This window comes from Danaus plexippus (assembly GCF_018135715.1).
Source record: "Danaus plexippus chromosome 29 unlocalized genomic scaffold, MEX_DaPlex mxdp_36, whole genome shotgun sequence".
In the NCBI taxonomy this organism is placed as follows: Eukaryota; Metazoa; Arthropoda; class Insecta; order Lepidoptera; family Nymphalidae; genus Danaus; species Danaus plexippus.
This window is the reverse complement of record NW_026869857.1, coordinates 1,316,645-1,337,804: the sequence shown is the minus strand read 5'-3', so window position 1 is coordinate 1,337,804 and position 21,160 is coordinate 1,316,645. Positions and strand designations below refer to the sequence as shown.

Below are 21,160 nucleotides of genomic sequence, written 5' to 3'. Positions count from 1 at the left end.
AGTCAATCCTGATACATAGTACAATGAGTAGACGGATTTGTACTTATATCTGGGAAACATTCAATATGGCCCTTGGTAGTATTCTTGATATGGGATCATCTGTAAAGTGCGTCGCACGTTAAAGGAGAGGGAGGGTACCACCGAAATGTGACATCGTGTGACAAGGGGCATGGGGGGGCAAGAGTTTTGTGACGTCACATAATAGAATTTAAATTACAAAAACGCAGTTTGGATGTGAATTGAAAATTAAAAAAAATACCAACTTCACATAACTGTGACGTCACAACAGGGGGAGGGGGGGTTATAAAAATGTGGCAACCTGTAACAAGGGGGGAAGGGGTTCAAGACTTAAAATTCGTGTGGCGCACTTTACGGATGGCCCCAATGATAATATTGAAAATTTTTAGTAATGTATTTTATTAATATTGAAAGAATCTGTGAAACGCTGTTAATTATAAATAAGAATTATTAATATCAAAGGCAATGAAAGCTATCCTTATATAGATTAAATAATTAACTCACTCACTCATCACTCGGTCTGTCAACCTCCATAATCTCAGACAACATACGGTTGTGGGAGGATACGCTTATTTGTATCAAAGTTTCTTTAAATCAAAGTAATATAACATTGTCGTATGTTTTGGAAAAACACACTAGTGTTCACAAGCAGGGGCGCGCACAGAGATGTGGGATAGGGTGAGTAGAATATGTTTGAAAGAAAAATACCAATTTTAATTACCATTCCCTCTTCTAAAACATTGAAAATATGAGGTCTTTCGCAAGTATTCATTTATATCAAACTAATATTTTCGTATTACTACACGTAATTTATAATTATAATGCAGACGAGATGTCCGCAGTGATCACGGCTGCTGCTGAGTAATCGGAACGTCGGGAGCATGTAATCCGGAAATATTAGTTTCATTTAAACATTGATAATATTCGCGCGTAATGTATAAATGAATGTAATGTATCTCGCAACTACCTCTGAGCCACGAAAGTACCTTAAAACGATTACGATCTGTTCATCACCGCTTTATAAAAGTTATTTAAATCGGGATATCCAGTGGAGATCCAAACATTCTTATTATTATTATGTGAAAACAACAAACCAGGAAAACAATATAACTTATTTGTGTATACAACCTGCTAGCTGATTAAAACTATCATAATACTTTTATTAAAACGAATAACTTTACCTTTCTTTTAGTTCACCCTCAACTGGTCACCGTCCCTTTGAAATTATCTTAATTTTATTATCAAACGACAATATTGAAAATGTACTCGTAATTAATTTCGTTAAACACACATCGCCAGCACGGAGCTCACAGCTATAATTTTCCATAATTCGTCACTAAATTAATTCACTATTTACTAATTAGCTACTTAAAACTTATTCACTTGCTCTTAGAAAGACAAATGACAAATTCAATAATAACAAAATGGCGGAAAAAATATATGAACAGTTCACCGACCAATCAGAGAGCTCCGTTTCGTTTGACACTTAACGGACTTTCCACGAGATTTTAAACGATAAAAAGTATGCAGTGCTTCTAGAATACACTCACACATAGACTTTAGCACACACACATGCAAACATTTTCTCATACGACACGAGGTTTGTAGATCGCCCTTGCAAAATAAGCACCGAGTGGTTGTGCCCAGCGCCGCTCTGGCTGCATAGCGGCATTAGCAGTTAGCAGCGGCCGATGTTTCGTTTTTACATTACTAGATGGCACTTTTAACAAATCGTGAATCAAATGTCATTTTAAATGTCTGTAAACATTAGTATTGCGTAATGTATGACTAAAAGTATGCAAGAAAGAATTAAACAATATAGGTTCAGTTGTTATATGGATAGGGTGTGCAGTGCTTAGTAGCATCTATGGTGTACACTCTAACAATCCCGATATAAGTTCATATCACCTGGTCTAAGTCTTTGGCAAGTTTTTTTCGAATTTTATGAAGAAAATTTAAAATAAATAGTATTTATATTTAGAATAGTGAATTTAGAACACAAAATTAAGTTCAGTCTGTCCTTGGCAGATATTTATCCGACTTTGTTATCTAGAAATTGAAAATTAAAAAAAAAATACATTAAACTATTCCAAGATTCTTCCATTACAATATATTAAGGCAAGAGTCCAAATCAAGAATAACTTTATCTAGCGCGTGTTGTTACAAGTGGCGCCATCTGTGCCGTGCTAATTATAATATACTATAAATCTAGACTTATTTTAATTATAACACTGAACCATTGTTATTTTGTAATGGCAACATTTGAGTATCGTCTTGTATTTGAGAGCCCTAAAGTATAAACACTGGCTTCAGCTGTCCCGCAGCACATGACTGGATGTAAGGCTGAACACTGAGCTGACCTCGAACACTTCACAGCAGCCATGTCCGGCCAGGTTTATATAATGAAAGGCATGTATTATATAAATCGTATATATTTACACTACACTCCATGTCATTGTTCTCAGTATTCAAATTCTATGATATTCTCAAAGTCAATGTCTCCATCGCTGTCACTGCTCGCTTCCTCCGCTGCCTGGAAAATATATTTTTATATTAATATATATATATATATATGTTAGAACATTAACGAGACCCTCTGTACGAAGAGAAACGACAATCAAAGCTACTAATTCAGAGCCTACTCAGATATCAAAATTATAATATACCACAGATAACAATATTTTGTGATTGTCTATGGCATGGGAGGAAAATTATATTTTTCTTTACGTATAAATACATGTATGTGTGTATGTGTACTCACCCTCCTGCCAGCTCGTCTCCTAGTCCTGGGTCCTCTATCATTCCGGTCTCTGTCCGAGTCTGAGCCGGAACCACTCCCGGACCCCGAACCCTCAGCCAGACCCATCACAGCATTACGAATAAGACTCGAAGCTACTGCAGATCACATTATATGTTATTATATATATATATGTGTGTCGGTGTGTGTGTCTGTGTGTGTGTGTATATACTAACAGTCATCATCGTTGTCCGAGCCCGAGTCTGATCCATCATCGTTCTCGGAGCCCCCAGCGAGCTCGTCTTCCTCCTCCTCCTCCTGAAATACAAATATATTATGTTTTGTATGTCTGTCTGTGTATGGTAACCTCTAACATACAAAAGCCAACAATATTTGTAATGCTATATGTATATGCGAGTATATCAGTGTGTGTGTGTGTGTGTGTGTGTGTGTGTGTGTGTGTGTGCGCGTCTCTGCGCCTCCTCACCGCGTCGTCGTCGTGGTCCCTCTTCCTGCCCACGTCGTACAGCTTCACGCAGGACTCCTGCACCTGCTCGAAGTCCCCCATGTTCTCCACGAGCGCTATCTGTGTCCCGTAGCGCGACACGCCCAGCGAGTAGATGTTACGTTTCACGTCGATCGTTGCTGACACAAAATCAATTGATTACTGAATAGTATGTGTGTTGATTGATTACGAAAAAACAGCTAAAGTTATAGAATTAATGTCAGAATTATATATATATATATATATATATATCTTGTGTGATACAGCCTTAATATCGTAGTGCTGCGCCCACCAGTCCGTCATGAGCCGGCGTTGCGGGTATTTACCTATGCTGGAGTAGTCGTAGGGGTCCAGGGTTTTGAAGCTGGTGTCGAACTGGCTCCTCTCCTCCGAGTCCTGGTCGGAGCAAACCGCGTACAACACGCCGCAGGACGGACTGAACATCACCTGGAACATGCAAACACACACACACACATATATTTTGTACATTTAAATTGATAATACGGAAGTACAGGCTTTGTGTGTGTTTGTCAAATACCTCTGACTTGTCCAAGGACGGCACGGTTCTCAGTAGATGAAAGGTTCTCAGATCCCACACTTCAGTGTTTGATATCACCTGGGGAAAGGAAACGGAAGTGAGTCAATACACAGTCTAAATAAAACATCTATTTGTTTGGGAAGCCCTAGGGCTCCAGGGTTCTAGGGCGGAGAAGTTTGCAAAGTATATAGTATAGTGAATGTTTGTGTTCGTTACATCACAGCTCCGTAACAAAGTGCTATGCGCTTTACGTATAATATTTGTATATCCTTATATATATTACGCCAAGCCATTATGTTATATAAATACATGTTTTAACTAGTTCCTGCCCGCCGCTCCTTCTGAGTTAACTAATGAATTGGGTTCACAGATAAAAAAAAATGAGCGCTTGATGACATCTGTAGTGTCACGTGACTTAAACAATACAGCTATTAAAGCATGAATTATGTCCCGTATCCTACTCCGATGTGCGATCAACATCACAGGGAAGTTTCATCACAAACGGCTCAGCACATACAAAGTGCACGAGCAACATACACCACGACGTCCCTCCCAGCGCTCGCAGCGTACCCACCTCCAGGCCGTTGGGGTGGAACACTCCGCTGTGGGTCTGATTCAATTTGTCGAACTTGTGTATCTCCTTGCCTGTGTTCACGTCCCAGAGCACGCCATCTGGCGACGGAAATGAGAGAATTAGTATGCATACATAATATATATATATACTTTTTTATATGTGATTGTTTTGTGTGTGTGTGTGTGTGTGTGTGTGTGTGTGTGTGTGTGTGTATGTGTGTGTGTGTCTATCATTATAACAACATACTGACCGGATAGCACCAGTTCGTCCGTGGGGTTGAAGGTCGCCCTGTTCTTGGCGTACTGGTTGGATATAGCCGGCGTGAGGGTCATCACCTCCAGGCCGGTCCTCGTGTCGAATATGCTGGCCGTCTCGCCCTTGGTGCCTATGATCCTATCGTCAGACATCTTGGAGAACTCCACGTACTCCTCGTTGTCTAATTGAAATCTGGAAGAAAAATGAGGGATCCAGTTAAGCATTGAGCGAGGGCATTCGTTATCATGCGAAACGTGGATCTGGTTATACCGTGTCGGGACAGTGACCGCTGGTAATAAATATATACCTTATATGGGAATGTTATGGCGACGTAATCCTCTGGCAGAGCTGCCAGAACGCCTGACTTATCAGTCATATTTATATAACAAAAGTAAATCACTTCTATACTCAAAAATATTACTGTTTACTTGATCATTTATATTCCTATTGTTATGTATGTATGTATGGTCAGCTGTGTTCTAACTTCTAAACTCACAACTGCTCAAACTCCTTCATGTTCCAGAGCGCGGAGAGAGTCCGCCAGGAGGTGGTGGACGACGCCAGCAGCAGCGAGCCGTCTCTACTCGCCTGGAACACAATTTTTTACGAATATACCACTACTTTTCCAGAATCAAATCTATCCAAACACAAGAACATCATCAAAACTAGCCGAATATAAATAAAATTTCATATACAAAACTATGTAAATAAATTAATTCTACTCATTCACGATACAGCAAAATCCGTCTGAAGAAGATATATAGAAAAATCAAAAAAAACACTGCACCGATTTCGATGGAAATAAAGTAGGAAAATAGAATAGTTTTAGGAGAACTATAATCAAAGCCACATCCAAGCGCGAGGCGTACCTGCATGTGGTAAATATAGGACTCGTGGACTTGGTAGGAGTTCTCCTCGACGCCGGTGAACAGGTTGAATATCCGGATGTCGCCGGAAGACGTCGCCGTCAGCAGCTGCTGCTGCGTCGGCTGCGGGTCAGAGCCGGTTAGACATATAATCAGATATATTAATGAGATCTAAGATTTTCCCGAGTTTTATTCATGTAAATGAAATTAATATTATTCGGATTTACTACGCGGATTTTATTATTTAAAAACTACATAATCCCGACGTTTCGGTTACCTTGCAGCAACCGTGATCACGGGCAGACGAGATGGGATTATGTAGTTTTCCGAATCCGAATAATATTAGTTTCATTTATATCTGTTATATGTTTCACTGTGTCCATTTTGATGAATCTTGTTTTCAATCTATCAGCTATAAGCGATGCATGTGCGTGTGTGTGTGTGTGTGTGTGTGTGTGTGTGTGTGTGTGTGTGCTGTATACGTTTTTGCTTCAAGAATTTTATAGTTTCATATATAAGTTGGGACATTTTATGATTAATATAAATACACATATAACACTAGTTTGTGCCCGCGACTCCGTCCGCGTGAACGTCAGAGCTGAGAGAGATGTGTATAGTGTGTTAAAACATTTATTTAAATGAATACTCGCGAAAATCTTAGATCTCATTATGTGTTAAAACAGTACATATAGTAAGAATTTTGAAGGCTTTTCGTTTCAAACAACCTAGATACAGACAGCGCCATCTAGCGGGCTGGTTTGTGAATCTAAACCATCTGCGGCGGCACACTGATGCGGACAAAATTCATTCAGATCGGTCCAGCCATCTAATACTCAGTGACATACACACGTACAGTAGAATTGTATATATATATACATATATATTAACTGGGAAAAAAATTGTATTGACATTTTTACATGGAATATAGTGTGTGTGAAGTAGGCGTCGTCGTCCTGGAGGCGGAGCGTGCGCACGTGCGCGAAGTGCGCATGCGCAAGTCTGGCGTGGGCGCGCGTCGAGGTGGCGCCCAGTTCGCGCCGCACCAAGCGGGACACCAGGTTGGCCTGCTCGTGGCGAGACCACGACACCAGGGACTGAGGAGACGGCTCCGGACACTTGTGAGGCCTGCCGATATATATATATATTGCATTATCTGTATATCTAACTATCTTACGATAATGTAAAGATAAGAAAAATTATCTATAGACATAAAATGTAGGATCAAAGATTTAACAGAATTGTGTTTCATACTCAAGTAAATTAAACTGCGGGCAAGTAACGACGGGGTTCTTGCACAGCGCGTGCTGGTTGTAAAGGTACTCCGTGATGATGGAGTGGAGCGTGACCCGCGGCGGGGACGGCGCGCGCTCGCCGCCGCCCATCGTCAGCTGCTTCTGTAGCGAGCGCTTGTGTTCCGACGTGGGCGTCGTGGGCGCGTGGACGGCCTGCACTTTCCTTGAATCACAACCAACGTTTTACCGACTATTACTTTGGCCGTGTCTACTATTGGGCACGGGTCATATGACTCCCCCCCCTTCCCCCACCCCGTACCTGAGTTTAATGACGGCGGGCGCGGGGCTGTCGTCTGTGTGTGTGGTGGCGTGTGTGTGCGGGTGCTCCACGTCGCGGTGCATCGAGCCGCAGCTGCTGGTTCGCGACACGGACAGGCGCGCCTGGGGTAGATGATGTAACTTTGTATTCTTGAAGACTATATATATATATACATTCTTTATTTAATTTAGGGGCCCACTAACCCTGATAGGCGTTGACGGCGTGTAGACGGGTGGTGGGGGCGGAGTGGGGGGCACCGCGGGGGCCGCGAGCGGCGGCAGGCGGGCCTCCCGCTGGAGCACCCCCGCGGCCTCCCGGAGCCCCCGGTTCCACAGGTGCGACGCCACCAACTGTAGCAGCTGACGCTCGTTGTACGTGATGCGTGTTTGGGCCACTACGTTAGCCTGCGGGTAGAACGGAAAACACAGTTTGGTACAAGTTGGGCCACCGTCGGCCAACGTCGGCGTTCGGTGACTGTGCTATATCTACATCAGCACTGGTCCAGCGCGGGCCACGCTCACAGCCGTCCACCCACCCTGTGTATGTTCGCCAGCGACGTCTCGAAGTCGGCTCCCATGTGTTTGCTCTTGCCGGAAACCCTCTCCAGCAGTTCCAGAGCGTATTTCTGGAACATCACGTGCTCCTGCCGTTTTTCTTGTAGTATGGGATCACGCATTAACACTGAAACACACACACACATATATATATATATATATATATATATATATATATATAACATCAATAGCTCTCGCGAGTATCCGTTTAGAGGAAACTAATATTTTCCGGATCACTACGTTTTTTTTTACAATTTTTAACTACACAGTCCCGCACACACATATAAAATGTTTCCCTTATAGTTTACCTTACGTTAGTTTACGCAAATAAACCTGAACTGATACTATACGCTAACATTTATGACTGAAGAACAAGAAACGCTTTGCATTTTCCCTCTCTCTCTCTTTCTTTCTCTCTCTCTCTCACCTTGCAGATGCGAGGTGGTGAAGAGCGGCAGCTTGGATATGATCTGCCTGACGGTGGGGCAGCGCGCCAGTCCGGCCAGCGCCCTGCACGCCAGGCCTCGGAGACGGTCCGCGTCCGTTATCGGGGACTTCACCATCATCAGAGACAACAACACCTGGACACATGGAGATGGAGTGAGTACGGGATTTGTTATACTAGCTCCCGCCCGCGACTCTGTTCGCTTCTCTATATATATATATGTTACTGAAGAAGCTCCAGCCACGGCGGATCTTAAGGTTTCAGTATAAGCCTTAGGATTTACAGATATCAGTTAAAATAGCTGGACTTTTTTAAAAGTTTTTTTTATTTTATTTAGCTTCTGCCGGCCGTTGGTGCTTTTAGGAGTAGAACTACGCGTGAGACTTAGCAGTAACCTTCTATTGACCGCAACTAATTTCTTTGGATATTCGACATTAATAAAAAAAAATAACAAGCAAATTTTTACCTTATTGGGCGATTAGTTTCTGAGATTAGCGCGAACAAACACACATCTACCTCACAATGTCACTGTCCCGACTGATATAACAACTTAGAATGTGACCCTGTTTGTGTCGGTTACACGCAAAAATCACTGAACATATTTGGATGCGATTTCCCACACAGATAGGTTCGTCTCCGAGAAAGGACATGACGCTTTTTATCACCGGAATGAGTCTCAGGTGATATCGCGGGACACAGCTAGTAATATATATATATATATATATATATATATATATATAGAGGGAACGCGCGTTCAATTTGAACCGAACCTTTGTATTCCCGAACGCAGCCGGCGTGACGTCACAGCGATGACATTCAGTTCGGTCACTTTTACGCGGGAAAATATCCGCGGAAGCGACTCGCGGTCGGAAATTGAATTGAAGTTATTTCGCTTTGAGATAACAATCAGTTGGAATTCTTCAGAACAAGTCTTGCTAAGGTTTGCTAAGGTTTGATTTGTTATATAAAACTACTGGCTTCATAATATATATATAGTTTTTTAACAATTCCACCTCAGCAACCGAGACGCGGCCTGAGTGACCTTGACACGACCTCCGGCTTTTTAGATCTCCCCCGGATATAATTCAATAGTTCCCGCTTCATATATCAGCGGTTCGGTCAACTCTACCGCCCGCCCCGTCTCCGCTTGTAACCTATTGTCTCACCATGATGCCGTTGTTGGTCCTCACGCTCTCCCACACCTTCTGGATCACGTCCTCGTAGGACTTGGCGGCCGTCTTCTTCCTGGTGGAGCCGGTCACCGACATGCGGTTCGTTGACGGACCTGCCTGGAGATACGGCGCGTGAGATATAAACGCGAGCCAACGAATAGGCATATTATATAATATATATATATACAAGGCAGACCCTGGCTAATGCTGGGATAATTGCCAGGAAGAAGAAGAAGAGAAGATATATATATTTGTGTGTGTGTGTGTGTGTGTTGCCACAATTTTTTGACAAATAGTTACACTTACCCTGTGAACGGGCGCACAGACACAGTTCACCAGGACGTTCAGGGCCGCCTTTTGTACTTCCGGTTCCGGCACTATGTCGCCGTCGGCAGCACCTTGATGTGAAACAGTTATTGAATAAACAACCAAATAAATATTTAAAAAAAAATGACACGTCCGGGACTCGAACCCGAGGCTCGGGTTCCGAGTCCCGGACGGTTTGCTAACTGAGCTATCGTGTCATATATAGTTTTTTAAAACGTCTCCTAAGTTATAACGATAAATACTTTAAGTTGTACTCATATAATTATTATCTATCTTATATATATATATAAGACAGATAATATACTGGAGGCGAGCTTACGTCTGTCTTTAAGACTAAAACTAAGACAAGTGCAGAAAGTATCAATAATTTTTTATTTTGTTTATATACACGTGTTATTATTATTATATATTTCTTTTGGTCAAATCATTGGTCTCTCACCGTTCTGCCTGGAATTCAGATCCGGTAGCGCCCCTCTGAGTTTCTCTACAAAACACAAGTGCCCAGTTAGTTGGTTAGTGTAACGGTTACGGAAACATCATCAAGAATTCTTATAAGTAGAAACTGTCGTTCCTTTAAGTAACACACGAACAAACTAAATAAACACTTGGGTTCACTCTATATATATATAATATACGTATATATATTATGAGAAATAACTTACAAAAAAATTACATTAGCATATATATATATATATATATATAAAATATTTAAATAATAATAGTACTATTATAATGTTACTGTGGACGGCTAGTATAGTCCCTTGCCACCGTTCCTATCGTAACGTCTCTGAGTGAGTTTTTAATTCAAACAAACAACGCCATCTAGCGGCACTATATAACATCTCACATATATATATATATATATATTTTTAACATATGGCAATTTATATTATATTTAAGAATTTGACAAAAATCTCAAAACTGGTAATGTCTCGAAAGATACAAAGTTATTTCTATACACTAGGTATATTTTTATTTTTTTTATTTTCGCATAGTATCAACATTAATTTTAACGTCTAGGTTCCTCGACAGCGAGGGATCGCTGGTACACATGAAAATTTTATTTATGCGGCTATAAAAGAAAAATATAATATAATAAAATATATATACATATATATATATTTTTTCGGATCTCACTGCGCTAATTTTTTTTTTTTTAAAGCCTACCCAATCCCGTCGTTCCTGTCACTTCACAGCGGAAGTGTCACGGAGACATCGGATTAATTCTTATTGAATACTCCCGAAACGTTTACATCTCATTTGTTTAAAAAAAAAATAAGCTCGTATCAGAAAAAACTTACGCTACTTACGTCTATCGATATGTCTTAATAAAAATATAATTATCTCAATTAAGATCAGGTATAATGATAGCTAAGATTTTTCGTAATAATTTAAATAAAACTAATGTTTGCCGACTTTCTACTCTTTTTTTTTTATTATTTCAAGCCAGACGCTCCCGATATTTGGCTTGTCGCAACACTGGTCAGAGACACGAGCTGATGATGTCTGTGTGTAGTTGAAATACTAACAGCGCTTAGTAAATAGGAAAGTCTAGATCGAGTCTAGACTCGGGGTGACTTGGTTATAATTAGTCAGTCAGTTAAATTAAAAATATTAACTTCATATCAATATCATGCCTGGTCTAGACTGGTCTGGACAAGTCTAGACCAGTCGACTGTCCTCACCCAGCACTATATGGACGCCGGTGGTGAGGTCCGCGTCTCTCATGTCGATCTTCTCCGTCAACAGCAGCTGCACCCTGGGCGACACGCAGCACATGGACACCACGTCCAGCGCCGACCGCACCGTCTCCGCGCTTAGGATACAGAAAGAAAAAAAATTAATACAACAAACAGGAAGCGAACCCACTACTGCCGTCTAACATAACTTGTAGACTGAGCTGGAGTGATTGAATCAATTAATTTCTGTGTGACCGAACGATACGGACTCTCATAAAAAAAAAAATAATAAATATGTTAATAAAAATTGCAATAATATTAAAACAGGCGCTGCACTGGAGACTGATAAGGACTTCATTAATTTTACTTCAAAGCTTTAGTGACATAAAATATATTATTTATATTCATTTATACGAGGAAGTGATGGCTCAGTTGGCGAAGCGACTGAAACACTACATATATGGAGTCACAGGTTTGACTTCTCATGAGAATAGGTCTCTGTACACTCACCGTCCGTTGAAGTTCCACTCGTAAGCGTAGCCCACCACCTGCAACAGCAGCGTGACCCCGCCCAGGTCCCGCAGCTCGTCGCAGGGCGGCCAGCGGCACACGCCCGCCGCCTGCACCGCCTCCAGCTGTTCCTGCAGCTCCTCTGGAGACGACTTGGACGCCTGCAAGTTGTTACCTCATGGAATCAGTAGCAATATTTAACTGGCTGTATATATAGAGTTATTATTAAAATGTATTACCTACATGTCTTTAAACAATTAACATCTTACGTTAAGTTAATGTACATAATTTTTAAATCTCAAATGATTTTTGCCATAGAATGTAACTACGATTGTTTTATTGATATGCAATTATACTTATGTTATAAAGATTCCAACACACACACAAATACACACACACCCACACACATATACATACTTCGCGCGTACATAGAAATAATCATCTGTAACACACACACGCATACTCCCCCACTCACACACGCACGTTCCGTAATCCTGTATGTATTACCTTATATGGTGGGGGGAGTGGCAGGTTGTCGCCCTGCTGCCACGCGACCTGAACCGCCCTGATACGTAGGTGGGCTTCGAAGTATCTATACGAAATATATATATATATATTATTTTAACGGTTTTTTTTTCACAGATTATATACAATCTAATACATATAATGTCAGGTTAAATGAAGTCTATACAACAAACCGGAATTGCTGAACCGTATTTTCATACAAATTTCCTATAAACATAGATCATGTTACACTGGTTATTGTTTTACCCTCACCTCCTGAGCGCTACGCACACGTGTCGTACGATCTGTCGTGCCGCACACGTCTCGTCGTCGGACACGCGCGCCTCCTCCTCGTCCGAGCCGAGTATGGGCAAAGTTGATATGACGTTGTATAGCTTCCGGAGTCCATCCTGAGGAGATAAGGAAATAATCACACCACCATCCTACAAACCAGTGGTTCCCAACCGGCGGTCCGCGAACTAATCCAAAACTCTTTTAAATTTTATTAATGTTTTAATAACATATTGAGTTTTTTATTATAGTTTATTCTCTTTGTCAGTCACTTTATCTTTCTTTCACATCGCGGTCCCATGCGGACAACCACGAACACAAAGTGGTCCCCAGTCAAGAAAATGTTGGGAGCCACTGACTTTAGTTACTTCGTCCGAGAATTGATAATGTCTTTAACATATAGTTACGAGCCGGGATTTAACTGTCAATATAAAATGGCGTTAAGTATAGCAAAAACAAATTCACTATATTATATAACAGGCAACACCGTCTGCATCGCTTGTATGTCGCTTCTAAAAACTAGCTTTTTCATTCTTTCATTCACAACCGTCCAATAGCTGGAACATTCCAAGACGTTGTCGCCTTTATTTAAAAAACAAGCAATGTTCTCGTGAAGGTGTAGCTGATAGTTCGCCCGCTCGTCACGAGATGGCGCTGCCGTGTAACGTCGAGAACTTTCTACAAGTTTCGCGAAGTATATGTATATACATATATATGTTACCCAAACATAGTTACGTCTAGTGTGTCACCACACTCCGTGGTGTTAGAACACTGTGAGCTGTGTTGCATCAGAATCAATTCAGTAATTTTTTCATACAAACTTTTGTACCATTTATAATAGACATGTAAGTACACTCTGGCTTGTAAGTCCTTATTATATAAACTATATCTATATATAAAGCATCCTTTGTGACAGTCTCGCTGTCCGTGTGTTTGTCCAAACTTAAACCACCAAACCCTTTCCGATGACACTCTATGTGGTGGCATTGTTATTTTTTGGCAAGAATAAAAATATTCTATTAATCACATAATGTGTATATAAAATTCTATTAGAAATTTCACGTTTCCCGAGCCAGTGACGTTGGAACCTTAATAAAACATATATGCTGCCGAGTTAAATGCTGGCATAATCAATATCCAGCCATGTAAACCTAGCCTTACATAATAACAGCAAGACTAAAGATAATTGTATGTGTACACATGGACTATACACATATACTGGCCGGTCATTATGAGAAATTACCAATTTATTGCTTGGCCGATAACATATATAACTTTGTGTCACTGCTAGCGACAATATGGATCGGTTATGGTCACTATACAGGTTTCAGTTGATTTATATATTAGGGTTCCTCACCTGATTATCAAACTCTTCGAGAATGACTCTGAACTGGAATGACAGCCCGAAGAACATGGTGGCATGACACCGGCCCGAGTCATGGGAGCACTCCAACAGCCATAACGCATATCTGAAAGAGATATATATATATATGAATATGCTATTGAGAATTGGTCACTTGAAACAAAATTATTTAAATTACATATTATTATATGTTCATTTAGAAAAAAATAATATAAAAAATATGTAAAAATATGGAATATTGAAGTGACATTTTTTTATTTAATAACTTCCAACAAGGTTGCGTTTAACGTTCAACGCAACCTTGGGGGATTGGGAGACGGAGCGGGAGGGAATGCCGGCAAGCGATTGTGACTCGCAATGAACGTTAATAAAGTTCATTTTATTACGCACATCTAGTTAGTTATACACATTGCCTTACTTCACAAGATCAGCTAATATGTGTCTCGGCATGAGACAAACTCTCTCCATAGCGTCCTCACAGTACGCCAAGTAGTACAGACAGATGGACACGCCGGTCGCAGCCACCGATGGCCGCGGCACTTCTAGGAACTTCTAGAGTAGAATAGAATATGGTATAACTACATGGACACTTCCGTACACTTGTATATACAAGACATCTTAGCCAGAAAAACTACAGAGAGTACGCAGCTTGTTACAAACATACATTGATACTGTCAGATGTGAATATCTATGGATGAAAATACTGTGGAACTGTCCGTATTGAGTCTGATAACTCATGCTAAGGATACAGACGTACTAAAATGAATTACCTGTAACCCGCCCATGTTGATGAAGTCTATTGAGAACTTCTTGTGGCACAGCAGGGCTGCCAGGTACTTGAGCGCCTCGAAAGCCAGCCTCGAGTCCCTGGACTCTCTCACGTTCAGATATCCGAGGATTAGGCCCAGTGCATTCTTCTCGAAGACGTGTGACAGGAACTGGAAGGAAAAAAATATATATATAAGTAATTTAAAATATCGAGATATTGAGTACATTTTTTAGAGATTTTTTTATCTAGTTTCCGACATTAACAGGAACAGAAAATAGACATGCAAATGTTATTACTATTCCACTAATGATTTGTGTCTGTGTGTGTGTGTGTGTGTGTGTGCGTGCGTGTGTGTGTATACCTCCTGATACTCTCCCATCGGCGTCAGATATCTTAATATAAGCATCTGTTTGGTCGCGTCAGTCGGCGGGTGGATTTGTATGTTACCTGGAAACATATATGTGAATTGAATATTAAATCGTGCTATATATATAAACAATATTGCTTTGTTTGACAAAATGTTGCAAAAATACAAATATAATAAAAAAAATGTTAGTTAAGATTTTAAATTAAGGTATATAGAATAGGATTGTATTTTATTTGCTGGATCAAAGCCTACGACCGGCTGACAGCGTTACAGTCGTTTCAACTACTGAGCTATCGCGCTCGCTGTATATATATATATATTATAGGTCAATCTGTAAATACCTATAACATAAGTTTCCATTTCAACCCAACTGGAATTGCTGGACGTTTCGTGGAGGGTGGGGGGTGCGGGGGGCCTCGCGGGGGGGGACATGAGGCGCCAGCGGGGGGACTCGCCACCACCTGGAACATACAACACTATATATATATGTGTTACCAATTATCAGCGCCATCTATCATCTGTGTAACGTTACTCCATTCTATTCACTACTTTCAAATAATGAAAAGAATGTTTTGAATTAATTAGGAACTTAAATATTTCTGTATCTAAATAGGCTAACTATATGTTTTGAAAGTTTTCATCATAATCGGTTCAGTAATTTTTTCTAAAACCAAACAATCATTGATAGTTCCTCGCTATACGTAGTTTGTATAGCATATGTGGTATATATGTGTGTCTGTCCGTACAGTTGTTATTCTTGACCGGTGTAGCTGGATCCTTGGCTGGTGAGTCTTCCATGAAGGAGTCACCTCCTCCGCCATCATCTTTGTAACGGTCTGAAACGAATCAAATATATATATATAATTTCATTATATACTAGCTGTGTATGCGACTTATTACAGTGACTTTTGCCTAATAGTCTTGTAGTCTTGTAGTTAATGTAATGAAAAGGCAATCTAGTATATATAAGTATTGTTATATTATAATTTACAATTTAATCATTGAGACGAGTTTACAGCGCTGAGTTCCGATGGCGACTGTCCACAGACATATAATAATTTATTTATTTAGTATGTAACATATCGAATATCGGTTTGTTTCTAAGTGCCGATATGGAATGTGATTTTTGCTTGCATTAATAACATCATAACATATAAAACGTACGCACAGACTGTTACCTAGATTATCGCACACAGACACACATATGACGTTTATATTACATATCTTTGCGTATCTTTCCATATCTTTATATACCTTTCTTTTCCGGTGTGGGTCCGTTGCTCGTCTTACCGCTATCTGTGTTCCTCTTCCTGTCAAACCTGGCGAAATGCCGCGTCTGGTTCGGCGGAGTCACCAGGTTCTGGCTTGGCTTGAAAAGATAACACTAATATCAAATATAGATTCTATCTGAGTCAAAAGTTTCATCAGAAACGGCCCAGTAGCCTTACTACAAGTTGTTCATTAATAATCTTCAGAACCGTAAACTATCCGTTTGTAGTGTAACCACGAAAACTTGTACTAAGTTTTATAGACATAAAAATTTTCACTCACTTTTTCTTCGAGGGACTTATTTCTAAGGTCGTGTAGCCTCTTCAGCATCAGCGGCACCAGCATTGCATTAAGATCTCTGAAATATCACCACCAGTATATCAAGATCTATTTTAATATTGGTATTAATATCAAAACGGGGTTCTAACTAAGTCGGTTATTAGTTGCATGAACCAATCATAAAAGATTCCCTTGTTATATTAAACCATTACATAAAAATGGTTCATCTACAATTGGTCAGTGATTTTAATAAGCAAAAACTAAAACAATATAAAAAGATCCCTGAATACATTAAACCAAAACGCAATTACGACTCATACAAACTGGTCGTCATACTCAAACAAAATCGACCAGATTTAAAAGATCTCCAATTACATATACGAAGTATACGAGATGGGTCCACCTAAAATTGGTCGCAATTTCCTGGACTTCCATCGCCGCAGCCAGGAGTCCTGTGGCGTAGCACTGCAGGGGTTCCGAAGAGTTGGTCGCCCAGTTCACCAGGCGATGGATGAGGGCTTCATTGTCCTTAAAAGCAACACACATATATATATATATATATATATAATATCTTCAGTGCACGATAGCTCAGTTAGCAAAACGACTGAAAAGTCACATCCCCCCAATCACAGGTTCAATACATCTCGCGTCTACGAATTATCTTCTACTGGTTACATTTTAATTTAAAAATAACTCATAATAAATCCGTAATTATATTTAGAAGACATATTTTTATATATATAAGTGCTCATACCTGAAACACGACACTCATCTCGAGGCCGGGCATGAGGTCGAGGGTCAACCTGCAGGCCGCTACGTTCAGTTTGTGTACATCCTGACCCGTTATGTTCTGACGGGAGTAGTACGTGTCACGAAGATAGTCGTTTACTAGCTGTCAATAGAAATACATAATAAATCTATACATATATATATATAACAAATGTTGTGAAAAAAAAAAACAATTTTAATTAGTAATATGATAGACACGGTAGCTCAGTTGTTAAAACGACCGAGTTTTTACATCCCGGAAGTAGCAGATTCGATATTTTATAAATTTTTTTAAATTATAAATTAAACTAATTTAGAGATAAATGAAAGTAATATTACTTAATAACTTAATAAATGTAAAAGATACGCTCTAAAATTTTGATTCCCAAAAAATTTTGACCTAATTAACCCGCAGTAAAATCCACTGATGTCTTAAGTGCTAATTTTATATGAAATCTCCCCAAATTTGACCTATGAACTATGACCCATGACCTCTGTATGACATTCTAATAACAACACCATAGTTACCTTAGTCATAAAATTATCTTTTTTAAACATAACTTTGAGTGCATGTCCGAGGGCACACTCCGGGTCGGTCCGGGACGGATGCCTCTCATCAAAGGGGTCCGGGTCCTTCTTCATGAAATTCTCCGTCTCTGCCTCTATAATCTCCGCTATCCTGTAATGTTTATAACTAAATTAGGATACTGAAAAAACAAATATATATATATATAATATATATATATATATATATACATGTATAAGAAAGTCATGCTAGTTAAATTATTCATAACTCAAGAACGGCTGTACCGATTTGGATGAAAATTGATGTTGAGATAGTTTAGTACCACGAAAAGGAAATGGGATACTATTCATCCGATCTAAAATGAAAAAAAAAATAAGTGGAATAAATACATAATCTTAATTACTGCCATTAAGGAGGGTTAGAGTTCACGCAGTCAGCTATACAATTCGTATTCTGAAATTAACACAGACGAAGTCGAGGTAAAAAACATGTATATATATATATATGTGTGTATAGAAACTTGTAGTAAACAGACATAGCAATAATTATTTAATTTTTTAATGTACCTAAATCATATTATAAACTAACTAGTTTTTGCCCACGACTTCGTCTGCGTTAATTTCAGAATTATAAATGTATATCTGAATGGGCGAACTCTATTCCTCTTTAAAGACAGTAGATAAGAAGAATTCGGATTTGGTGAACTTATTGTCTGATTTTCATTTTCAATCGGATGAAAAGTATCCTACGTCCTCATTCTAAGCTATCTCTCCACCAATTTTCAGCCGAACCCGTACAGCTGTTCTTGAGTTATGAAAGGTGTAAAAAACATGACCTCCCTGTATATATAAAGATTTAGGTTCTTACCTAAAACTGAAAAAGTTACCATGCATAAGTATTTACTACTCTCTTTTATTCTCCAAACCACTCTCTTATGTACCAAAATCTATTTAATCGATTAACTATTACAATTAATCATAAAGTATAGCTTTAATGTTTTAAATTTTTTTTTAATAATTTTTGTATCTGGCAACACGGGATAAAGTAAATATTTTTTTTTATATATATATTTACATTGCACAATGTCGTGTAAAATTAATAAAAAAATTTATATGATTGACAGTGTATCTTAAAATTAATTTTATATTACTTTCGGCCACCGTTTTTATAACATTTAAATAGGACTGATATTTTCTGATTTACTAAGCATTTTTAAAAATAATTTAAACTACACAGTCTCGACGTTTAGGTTACTTTACAGCTACTGTGATCACGGACAGACTAGAGGTAGCGAAATCGTATTACGACATGCTTTTAACAACACTATTAAAAGTAAAAATTTAATCGTACGCCTATCTTAATACTCAAACCACATAGTTTCAGTCAAATTTGTAGAAAATATTACAGTTTATGCACTATTTCCTATGTAAATACTATTTAAACGACTCTGAATTAAGATTCTAGTAATTTTTGTAATATAAGTCACATCATAATACTTGTGAAGCCATGATATAATATCTCAACTATATATACAAAAGCCATAACTTTAATATGGGATTGGTAAAATTTAGAAACGTATATAGGTTGGACCACAGCAATATATTTTCCATGCATTTCGTATAGCTTTCTTTTCATTAATATCGGAAAATTATGCGACTAACTGATTTAGGTTATTGGAATCTTGTTGGTTTACAGGAATAGTTAAGATCAGTTCGTCGGAACTGGGTTCAGGACTGTTTATAGCCTAAGTATGGAGGAGTACTGACGATATCGGACCTTGAAGGTGTCGTTTATAGCTCTAGTACATTTTTAAGTATTAGTTAGTAATGGTAGAAATTCTTACATATATTTTAGTTGTAGAAAGTTCTAGAACATACTACAACTAATAGATTAACAGTATTAATGTAAGTTATCCTCAGATGTAACACAATGTTTCTGATTGGATTGTGATGAAAATTTAATACTTTGTTTTTATGAATTAAGAATATAATAGCGATGTGTTAGAAGAATATAGATATAGAAAGTTCTAGTAATGTTCAGATTGTTCGATACAAAACTTTTATATCACCCAAGAATCCTATTTACCATGCCACAATATTGTGACAAAAAAGTTGTTATGACATTTATCGAACTTAAGAAACATTTACGTATAAAAAATGTGATAGATATTAATTTTTATTAATGACTAGTATAATTCACAGAAGATTTAACTTCAGTTATGGATTTATAAGCTAGGAAGTACACTTGTTGCGAATATTCTGCCGGTTAGGAAGCATCGTTGACATTACCTTGTCAGTGTCGGAATAGGATCGTAGTTTGAAGACGTGTGCTGTTCTTCCCATTGTTTAAGAAGCTCAGTAATTTCTTGAGCTGGTCCTGAATCCATTTCACTATACCAGTATAAATTTTTTTATAACCTCACTCGATTAATACCACACACTGCTTTGGTTGACAATATATGCACGTGAACGCTACGAATAATGTTTGCTATGTTATTGTCTACTACTGTTATGAGTATACTAATTCCATATATATTGTACTTCAGTGCCACGCACTTTATAAAGCGATTTTTATAACAAACATTTTTTCTCTTTTTAACATTTGCTAAGGGGATACCATTGAAAATAGGAAGTAAATAATTATTGTGCAAAGATTATATATAGAAATCATATAATTTATTATCTATTTACTTAAATGACAGTATAAATTTGTTAAAAAAAAGGTCCTTACATAAATTGTATATAATACAAGGGATAAATAAAAAGATTTTTAAGATTTGGATATTTGTATAATAATTTTAAGAAGTATTTATTAAATTCCAATATATAAAAAAAAATAAAAAGTTTTAACCTACATTTATTTATCAAGATTAAAAAAAAGTAATAACTACAATCATTACTCAAAATTAAAAAATTGTAATGTGACTTAATGCAAAAAAAATGTCTTTTGAAACATAATCAATAAAGTATTTTTTTAATATATTCTATTTATTGATTAATGTTATGTATTAACATTATGTATTTGGTATAATCTAATAATTTTTAAATGGTAATAATAAAGGGTTTTTCTGGATCGTTTGTAAATTTATTAAATCTAGTAACAAAAACATTTGTAGTTATTAATTAGATAGTTTAGATTATATACATATTTTTTGTTGTTTAAATGCTGGGAAACATATAACTAGAGTCATCTTTAAAAAATAAGTAAATGCCTCTATTCCAACCGACAAACTCCTCCGTGTTTTCTTCACGTAGTACTCAAGAATATAATTTCTCCAACAAATAAAAATGTTG

The 21,160-nt window shown here is 38.3% G+C and overlaps 1 protein-coding gene across 2 annotated transcripts; it reads right to left on the bottom strand.

Moving 5' to 3' along the window:
- Positions 1–2,434: 2,434 nt before the first annotated feature.
- LOC116776736 (protein mahjong) lies at positions 2,435–20,508 on the bottom strand. 2 transcript variants are annotated; one of them, XM_061528968.1, is made up of 35 exons: positions 20,156–20,508; positions 17,870–18,020; positions 17,328–17,465; positions 16,977–17,101; positions 16,577–16,652; positions 16,280–16,394; positions 15,772–15,861; positions 15,367–15,486; positions 15,020–15,105; positions 14,660–14,827; positions 14,308–14,441; positions 13,884–13,995; positions 12,509–12,645; positions 12,239–12,323; positions 11,732–11,892; positions 11,228–11,358; positions 9,982–10,026; positions 9,522–9,613; positions 9,210–9,332; positions 8,026–8,179; positions 7,580–7,725; positions 7,248–7,448; positions 7,045–7,166; positions 6,745–6,948; positions 6,411–6,618; positions 5,497–5,616; positions 5,124–5,215; positions 4,623–4,819; positions 4,373–4,470; positions 3,799–3,876; positions 3,587–3,707; positions 3,243–3,400; positions 2,992–3,073; positions 2,780–2,913; positions 2,435–2,551 (listed from the first exon to the last, which is right to left on the bottom strand). In XM_061528968.1, exons 1-35 carry the CDS (start codon positions 20,251–20,253, stop codon positions 2,480–2,482), a joined length of 4,374 nt encoding a protein of 1,457 aa, XP_061384952.1. In that variant the 5' UTR covers positions 20,254–20,508; the 3' UTR covers positions 2,435–2,479. The 2 variants fall into 2 exon arrangements, with proteins under 2 accessions (XP_061384952.1, XP_061384953.1); XM_061528969.1 differs by lacking the exon at positions 9,982–10,026.
- Positions 20,509–21,160: the final 652 nt, after the last annotated feature.

Excerpts from the sequence above, each read along its gene's own strand:
- LOC116776736 (XM_061528968.1), bottom strand. The coding sequence starts at position 20,253 with ATGGATTCAGGACCAGCTCAAGAAATTACTGAGCTTCTTAAACAATGG. Across the intron at positions 18,021-20,155 it reads CCTATTCCGACACTGACAAG|GATAGCGGAGATTATAGAGG; the intron begins GTAATGTCAACG and ends TAAACATTACAG. Across the intron at positions 11,893-12,238 it reads CACTCCCCCCACCATATAAG|GCGTCCAAGTCGTCTCCAGA; the intron begins GTAATACATACA and ends AACAACTTGCAG.